Source organism: Harmonia axyridis, chromosome 5 (assembly GCF_914767665.1).
Source record: "Harmonia axyridis chromosome 5, icHarAxyr1.1, whole genome shotgun sequence".
Taxonomy (NCBI): Eukaryota; Metazoa; Arthropoda; class Insecta; order Coleoptera; family Coccinellidae; genus Harmonia; species Harmonia axyridis.
In genome coordinates, this window is record NC_059505.1 from 8,429,927 (window position 1) to 8,439,794 (window position 9,868).

The 9,868-nt window shown below is 33.1% G+C and overlaps 1 protein-coding gene across 2 annotated transcripts; it reads left to right on the plus strand.

Moving 5' to 3' along the window:
- The first annotated feature begins 471 nt into the window (after positions 1-471).
- On the plus strand, positions 472-5,139 carry LOC123680451. 2 transcript variants are annotated; one of them, XM_045618357.1, is made up of 3 exons: positions 472-950; positions 3,355-4,155; positions 4,652-5,139. In XM_045618357.1, exons 1-3 carry the CDS (start codon positions 561-563, stop codon positions 4,682-4,684), a joined length of 1,224 nt encoding a protein of 407 aa, XP_045474313.1. In that variant the 5' UTR covers positions 472-560; the 3' UTR covers positions 4,685-5,139. The 2 variants fall into 2 exon arrangements, with proteins under 2 accessions (XP_045474313.1, XP_045474311.1); XM_045618355.1 differs by having other exon boundaries at positions 473-950; positions 3,355-4,133.
- Positions 5,140-9,868: the final 4,729 nt, after the last annotated feature.

Here is a 9,868-nt window from a genome sequence, read left to right on the forward strand (position 1 = left end):
AATCCATAAAGGTTTGCGTGACTTTTATCTGGTAGTTCTAGTATCTGGGAGGTAAGATACAATTGGAAATAAGTTCGAGAAAAATGAAAATTATCTCAAGATTTCTAGAGTGCAATCTGTCTTGGAATATGAGGCAGAACTATATGTGATAGCACTGGTAACCAATGTAGAGGTGTAGATATAATATAGTTAATTATTTTCAATAATTAATCTTTAGGATCGTTCTAGGAATAAGTCATTTTAGTTTAATGTTTTCTATCAGTTATATAATCTTCTTTTCAACATGAATTTGTAATCATTAATCTATCAGGCTGTGTGTAATGATCTCACCTAGCAAAATGATGCGTCACTTACTCATCTAGGAATTGAGAATTTGAATGATCTCATCATTATGGAACTGAACATCAATTATTTCGCACATAAAAGAACTGAAATACCAAATCTGATGAAAAAGACCTACTTCGGTTTTTTTTTTGTTATAACCTCATAGGTTTCAGTCAAACTTTGACGTCGAATTAATTTTCTGATCTTTTTCTATTTTGTCCTATTTTTCTCCTATAATGCCTCCAAAGGAAAAGAAAACAAAGTTGGAGAGGAAATTGGAAAAGCAGAAACGAAACCAAGAAAAGAAACGAGTACTTCTCTTCGATCATTTGGAGAGAGAAGTAAAATATGGATTATTGACCAGAAAGAAACATGAGAGAAGCTGGAAACAATTTGTCGCCAAAATTGGCTTAGAGAGGATAAGGGAAGATTTGGATTACACATGGCAAATTTTCGAGTGGACGCTAGATATAAAAGATTGTACCATTTCTGGGTTGATGGATGAATTGAATTTTTCTAATGAGCAATACACGATGACTTTACGGAATCATAATATGGTCATACGACAATTACTGAAACAAATGGACCAAGAACTGCAAAAACAGAATGAGGATTATTTGAAATCAGTAAGAAATTGAGTGAATGGATTAAATTTGTATTCAAGGTTTTTATAGTTTTACTTTTGAGTAAATAATATGTGCAAGAATTTTCCGAAATCGTTCAAGAATGCCTATACTTTTTCTGCCCAAGCCGTCAACATTTATTTCCCTACTGGTTTTTTATATAGCTACAGGATATCCCAAATTCTCTGTGATGCTCATTGAAAGCATCTCGAGAACTATAAGACTTGGAGAAAAAAGCTTCTATTAGGACCCCCGATTTCTTTTTTCGAAATACTTAATAAGATATAGAACATAGATATCTTGATTCTTTCTCGAGTTGCAGGGCATTTTAGAGAATTAACTGTTTCAAATATTTCGCTAAATCGTGATTTCTGTTAGAGATATTCGAAAAATTCTGAAACGATTTTTTTCAGTAATTTTTATGGTTTATATGATACTCAACAGACCATAGAAATTAACTGCCGTTTTAGAGATATAGAGGAAAGTTGGCGTTTTTAAATGGGACACCCTATAAATGATTTGATTATTACAATTATATAATAGACACAAAATGAATTCAATATCGAATAAACGAATAATATTTATAAAGGGTGTTTCCAAATTAGACGTGAACCTTGGACGACGTGTTAGTATGACTCATTTGCTGTATTTTGAGCCATATTTAGTGAAAACCAAAAATTAACGATTACGAGATATTTGAGTTCTTGTGATTTTTAAAAGATTTCTTATATTACTCCATTTCTCGTCAATTTTTTCTACGTTGACCAAATTTGATTATAATTTTGGATTATTTTTGAGGCCAGTGAGAAGTCCGGATCTAACACCGTTAGAATAGATGAAGCAGCGAGAAGATTGAGAGTAAATTTAAGGCGGAAAGAAATAAGAAGAAATGAGAAAGAGTGCCCAAATCAAAATCTGTTGAAACAAAACTAGTGCCTGCATTCTAACGAAAAATTTTTAAGGGAATATAGAAGGAATATGGCAAGTTTTCAAAATAAAATTGTCATACATAAATTGTAGATTTCGAAAGTTGCAGACAAATTTTATCAGAAATTTACTTTTCTTTTTTTATATACCAACTTTCAAATCATACTAATTCTTATTCAACATCTAATACAGTAGATTTGCTTTTTTCATATCATTTGTTGGTGAAATTAATCCAAAATTCAAATCAAACTTGGTCAACGTAGAAAAAATTGACGAAAAATGAAGTGAGGTGAAATTTAAAAAAAACAAAAGAACTCAAATATCTAGGAAACTGTTGATTTTCGGTTATCAATAAATATGGCAAATGAGTGATACTTACACCTCCTTCAGGGTTCACGTCTAATTTGGAAATACCCTGTATATAAGGTATCCCATCAAAAAAATGATGTCGAAAAACTCAATATATTTGAAACGGATAACATTTTTGAAAAACCGGTATTGTGATGCTTTTCGACAAATCTGCGGCTAAAAAAATGCTTTGAAAAATAAAGGGTGTCCCATTTAGAAACCACCTACTCTGATCTATATCTCTAAAACGGTGTTAGATTTCTATGATCTGTTATGAGTATCATATAAATTTTAAGCCATACAAATTTTTGAAAAAAAATTTTTGGAATATCTCGAACAAAAACCAAGATATAACGAAGTATTTGAAACAATCATTTTTCAGAAACGCCCTGTAACTCGGAAATGAATCAAGATATCTATATGATATATAGGCTGTTATCTTATTATTTCGAAAAAAGAGATTGGGGTCCTTGGAGATTATAGTCCTATAGTTCTGGAGTGGAGATGCTTTCAGTGAGCATCGAATTTGGGACACCTTGACATTTTGGATAGTAGGTAAATTTAAGCTTAAAACATAGAATGCTTATTAGGTATATTTATTTATGTATGTTCAAACCTACTATAATTAATATACCTAGATCGAAATTAATGAATCAATTAACCTGTAAAGTGACATGCCTTGAAAACATTTTCTATTGTTGTAGTTTTAACACCATGTAGGTGTTGTAGGTGTTGACCATTTTTTGAGTGGTCGTTCCCTGAACAGATCACCACGATAAGACCAAGTATTATGTGGTGCCGCTCGTAAACACGATAACTCTCGAAAGAAACAACCTAGAATCTAGAAATTTTCAGGATAGGTCTGGATATTGAATGCCCCGGTTGACTTCTCTGAATGGGCGAAATCCGACTAGGGGTTCCGTAAATATTGCCGTTCGAATTTGATTTTTCTGATCAATTCGAAACTATATATTCGATCGAGATTAAATTTTGTATTTAAATGTTAAATAATAATGTCAACCCCAAATTAAAATATCATGCCGATTGCTTCACCGGAACCAGAAAAAATTTAAAAAGGATGTCGGAAAAACTTATCCTATTATGTGCCTTCTTCATGTCTTGATATTTTCAGCTACAAGAGATGAAGAATTACTACCAAGAAAAAAATAAGGAATTCATAGAAAGATGCGAAGAGATGAAAATTACTATAAAGACTTTACTGTATCGCATGGAAGTAGACAGTGATAATATTTGTAGAGAGAGAATGACACGTTATTTTTGTGTATTGGAATCGTACAATGCTGCTGAAAATCAACGTGAGAGCGTCGAAGTTATTTTCTCCAAAAAAATGTCCAGAATATATAATCAATCTAAGCAAATTTATAACGAAAACCTCTCTAGGAACGAATTCTTTGCGAAAATAGCACACAAAGAAATTATGGCTTTGGAACAATCTAAAACGATAATAAGAATCAATTTGAAGAAGATAGTATACCTCATCGATGTTATAAAAAAATTGCAAGCGAAGTTATATTTCTTGTTCAATACGGACGGTGAGCGTTTGAGACAGTTACAGGAAAATCACGAAGAATTCACTACATATTTATTCATTCTGAAGGAAAAACTTTTCAAAGATAATACACTAGATACAGAGCGTAAGAAATTACTCGTTTACAGGGTGCAGAACGCTTTAGATTATTTGAGGAGCATCTGTAGAAAAGGGGAACTACTTATGAAATTCATGAGTGTGAACAGAAGGTATGAAACTGTCGAGGAGAAGGTTTTATGCTATCCCATCAACCAGGAATATTCCTTGAAAGTTTCCTCTTCAAAAGTGCATCATGAAGCCAATATGTTAGGAGAAAAGTTGTTCCTGTTTCATCAGAAAATGGCTAAAGCAGATGCTTCAAGGTGTGGATATTTTCTCAAACAGGTTTGCAAATGTGATAGTTTCAAGTTTGAAAGTAGCAATATACCTTTTTTTAAATTAAAAATCTTATAGTTTTCAGTTGATTTTTAAGTTCAGGTATAAAAATTATTATTATTATTATTATTTCGAGATATCTCAGGAACCAATGGAGATATTTCGGATCTGTTAACACCAACACACTAATCCCTAAATAACGCAATCTTTTTGTAATTTAAGCCACCCTGTCTTACTCTCTAACGGTTTTCGATAACCCTGTATAGTAGCCCTTTAAATAGTTCTAACCCTGTATATAGTATATATTTGAATTAAAATGAATTTATTCTCTAAGTTTGTTGTATGAACTTGTTTCGTTCTTATTTTTACCTTTATGAAAACACTTTTGAAGAAGAATTGGAAAGTTTAAAATATTGTATATTTGCAAACCTGTATACTATTCTCACTCTAACACGCTTATTATATGTTATAACTCAAACTGCTAACTAATCTGCACCTATTTCAGAGTTGCCCTCATGGAAGAAAAAAAAATTCTTGAGTTAGAACGCATGCAGATCAGAAAGAAAATACAGGATTTCTGTATGTGTTGTGACTGTGAAAGCAAATATCCCACCCTAAAACGCGAAAAAAATGAACGACCTTTAGGTTTTTGGGAAAGAACCGAACTATCAACATTTTTGAAGTGGAGATATCAAGTTAAAAAAGATGAAGAGATAAAGGTACAAGTACACGAGATCCGAAAAAGAATATTCGGTGCAGATAAAGGAAGAAGACAAGATGATATGGGAGGTTTGGAATTAGAGTGACTTATAGGGCTTCGTAATAAGAAATCAGTAATATTTATATGTTTTCAGTATGTTTCAACATTATTCTTATGAATATTTCAATGTATGTATTAATGGTCAACAGTTGTAATCAGCATTTATATCTAATTTTTTGTAAGTATAATTATTTAGCTTTTTACTTTCCAAATAATACATATATTTTTACTCAGCCGTCTTTATTCTTTTTCCACATGAATTCAACTGCTGTTGAAACATTGATCCTATGTTTCCTCTAGCTAGCACATATCAGAAAAATGAAGATTGAGGGGAATAAAGGCAGAAAGACAAAAAAGCCCAGTGGAAGCCGTGCGTTATTGAAAGTCATTGGCGTAGTCAATATTCACGTAGGCTCGGTTGTTCAGTAAAACCGTTCGGAAAAAACTACATATATATACCTTCATATCATCACCAAAAGTAATGATTACCTAACTCTAATTTTATCTATTTGATTAATTTGCAGGAAATCCTCGTCATCTGACGTTTTTTTCTGGTCCATCTCCTAAGATTTCACCATTTTAATAGTGATTTTTAACAATTTCAATGCGTTGTTAAAGCATGTATCGTTCCATTTTAGTAACGACATATTTTAATTGTCAAATGTCAAAAGATGACATCAGCTTCAAAAGTGACAGCTATTATGTTATACTATCAAAAATTAAACAACTCATTGGAAAACCCTTTACAGGACTCGAATTGAAAATATAGTTGAATGTGAACTTACTGATTATTCGTCATTGCAAATTAAAACTGTGAATGCAATTTCATTTATCGGGTGTATAACTTTGCTTCCACAATAGATGGATGTAGCGGTAAATGGTAGTCGAAATAAAGAGATCGTAGATGTCAAACAATAAGCTTAGGTATTTGTAAACATAACGCCATTAGAATATTAGTCGATTTGTGTCTGCATCATAAAGTTATTCTCGATTAAACATGTCAGCTTACGAGCCAAATTCTCGTCATTTGCGGTAGGTTTTAATTTTATGCTTTAATATGAAGAAATCTGCGGCTGAGGCTCATCTAATGCTCTCAAATACCTATGGTGAGGCCGCTATTAGTGAAAGGACGTGCCGAGAGTGCTTCAAGAACGGTGATTTTATTGTCGAAGACCAACATGGCGGTGGAAGACAGAAGGCTTTCTAAGATGCAGAATTGGAGGCATTACTTGATCAAGACTCGTGTTGAACGCAACAAGAACTGGCAGGATTATTGGGAGTGACGCAACAAGCCATTTCAAAACGCCTTAAAGTCATGGGGATCATTCAGAAACAAGGAAATTGGGTGCCGTAGGAGTTGAAGCCGAGATATGTTGAATGGCGTTTGTTTGTTTGTGAACAGCTGCTTACAAGGCAAAGACGGAAGGGATTTCTGCATCGCATTGAGGCTGGAGACGAAAAATGGTTTCATTACGATAATCCCAAGCGCAGAAAATCACGGGGATAACCCGGCCATGCTTCCACGTCGACCGAATATTCACAGTTCCAAGGTCATGCTCAGTATTTGGTGGGACCAGCTCGGCGTAATGTATTATGAGTTTTTAAAACCGACAAACGGCCACAATACAACGAGAGATATGACAAGTGATTTTACAGGATGAAATGCTCGATCCCATGCGAAAGTGGTCAAGACATACTTGAAAACGTTGAAAGGGCAAGTCCTACCCCACCCGCCGTATTCTCCAGACGTTGCTCCCTCGGACTATCACTTGTTTCGATCAATGGCACATGGCCTGGCTGACCAGCACATCCGGTGTTATAAAGAAGGAAAATTGGATCGATTCGTGGATGGTCAGTGTTTTCAACGCGCGATTCGTAGGCTGCCCGAAAGATGGGAGAAAGTAGTGGCCAGCGATGGACAATACTTCAAATGATAAATGTATAACCAGTTTTCTACAATAAAGCCTCGAATTTCGGAAAAAAAAAACGGCGGAAGCAAAGTTGCACGCCTATGTAATTTTTTTTAGTAAATTTACATAAAATCTCCATTTGAAATTAGGACTATTATCATTTAAATAATCTATCGGTCATCCAGAACTAAACAACCCTCCTGAGAATACATCGAGAACCCCTTAAATAATGACTAACCTAATACAGACTGAAATAATTTGAGGAGAACGTCGAATGATCAGTCAAATGGCATTTGATAATGCCGGAAGTAGAACACATCCACTACTCCCCTAATCAACTGCCTTTCTAATTATAAAAAGTCTAACATCTGTATCTACTGTGAATTGTGAAAAGCTTTCAACAAGAATAATGACGTAATCAACAACTGAAGTGGATACTTGTATCCACTTATACTCAATCGATTTGGAACCTCATTATATTCGATACAAAAGAAAATATTCTTCAATTGAAATTACAGATATCTCTGCGCTTTTCATCGAGTCAAAAGGTATATACATGACCAAGAATATACAAGATAGCTTCCGTAGTTGATTCGTTCAGCTGATGCCTAGTTGCAGTGGCGTACCCAGACATAAGCCTTGGGGGGAGATAAAGAAAAAAATTTTCCTTCTTCTGAAGAAGTTTTCTAAAGAGTTTTGCTTACTCATAATAAGATTGTGATATACAAGGTTGTTACATATAATGAATATCCGTCCTGGGGATGGGATATATCCCCCTTATCCCTCCTTAGGTACGCCACTGCCTAGTTGAACGAATTAATATTCATGATGGTCAAGTTTTGATAATAAAACCTAATGTTTTTCGAAACTCTGGAAATGTGTTCGATATTATTTTTCTTATCAATGTAATTTTCGACATATCTTTGTATTTCCTGTCGTTATCGGTTTTATCAATACCTGTAACAAATGATATTGAGGAATGAGCTAATAAATATTGTTTGCTCCCACTAAACTAAATTTATGCAATACCAACTCAAGACATAGATCGGATATACAGGGTGATTCACCGGGATGGCCTATTAGACGTTTATGGGAAACTAATCATAATTTTGAGCTGAAAATTTTCGTATTGGGGTTTGAGACAATGATATTTCCCCTAAAATATTTTCAGATCTCTACAACTTCCGGTTATACCGGAAGCAGACTACTACTTCCTTATTTCAAATGGCACATCCAGTATATTATTGCATCATTAGATAGCTTTTTTGACCACAATTTTGGCAATATGCCATACCTTGGGTAAAAACACGATTTACGAGTTAATGGGATTCTTATGAAAAAAATTGTTAAGATGAGGAGTCAGCTTTTTTGAATATTTCGGCTGAAAAAGCTTTTTTCGAAAAAAATTTTCTCTTATACGATTCTACAAGTACGTAGTATAATAAAAGTGTTTGCATTTTGGACCAAAAATGTACAGGGTGTTTATGAGAAGATCATGAACTTGGACAACTCAAATTCATCAAAACTCAGATTTTCAAATTAGAATCTATATTTTTTATTATTTTTTTACCCAAGGAGTTGTCGTCAAAAAAGATATCTAATGATGCAATAATATACTGGGTGTGCTATTTGAAATAAGGAAGTAGTAGTCTGTTTCCGATATAACCAGAAGTTGTAGAGATCTGAAAATATTTTAGGGAGAAAGATCATTGTCTCAATCCCCAATATGCAAATTTTCAGCTGAAAATTATGATTAGTTTTCCATTAACGTCCAATAGGCCATCTCAGGTGAATCACCCTGTATATATCCCAACGTTATTATTTAATTCTAGCAGTATCGTAGGATGATCCAGAATAGATTCTTATTCATATTGAAGTACATATTAACAAAAGTTTATGGACAAAAAAATGCTCCTTCAACTAAACGGGTGAAGATGTATATCAGGAATACTCGGAGGATTTGACCCCTTCATGAATCTCGTAATTGATGAAACAGTAGAAGAATGTAAAGATGGATCTAAAAACAACATTGGGATGGTGGTTGTTCGTGGAAATAGCATTATTGTTATGTTAGAAACTTTGGACCGACTCTAGTAAATAAGTTTGTATGTGATTATGCCTTAATTTAATGAATATCACTAAGTGTAAATGATATTAGAAAAATGAATGAGAGGAGAGGCATACATCATTTCGCATTTGAATAAATAATGATAATAAGTAACAAAATTTTCATTGAGAAACAGCAAGTTTTTCTAACTTCTACCTTCTACCATCCAGAGGTTTTCAAGGTAATTGAAAGCTATTGGAATGAAATTTGATACCAAAATCGACTAAGACTATATCGCATTTTTTTTCGATCTTTAAATTTTAAAGTCTTATAATATATTATTATATCATTATTCACTCGATGCTGAATATCTATTGATAAAATAATTTAATTGACGCAATTCCTCAATTATATGTTGATTTATTCAGGTGAATATGGTTACTGAAGTAACCATAGGTACTCACCGGAAGAAGTCAACATGCATTCGACGAAACAATTGTTGTGTTTTGCGGAAATAAAGTTATTTCACTCTTGATTAATTCAAGATTGATTTCCGTCAGTTAGATTTTACATGTAAGTAGGTACAATAATATTTTAAATTGCGATGACCAAGCTTCAGTAGTTCAGAAAATTTCTTTATAGATTTATAAAATGATTGAGAACTCCCAGTATCTTATTTATGAGTATTATTTTATTTCTTTATACGAGTTGATTTTGTGATATTTTTCTTTGAATATAAGGTTAGGTTAGGTTAGGTATATATAGATTTATAAAATGATTGAGAACTCCCAGTATCTTATGAGTATTATTTTATTTCTTTATACGAGTTGATTTTGTGATATTTTTCTTTGAATATAAGGTTATACACACGTAAACTGGAAATTTCACAGGGAGAGCTTTAACGTCTCTCCTCGAACGATTTCAAAAATTTATTTGCAGAAAAAAACATTTAGATACCTGATATTTATATGTTTTCAGTATGTTTCAATATTATTCTTTCAATGT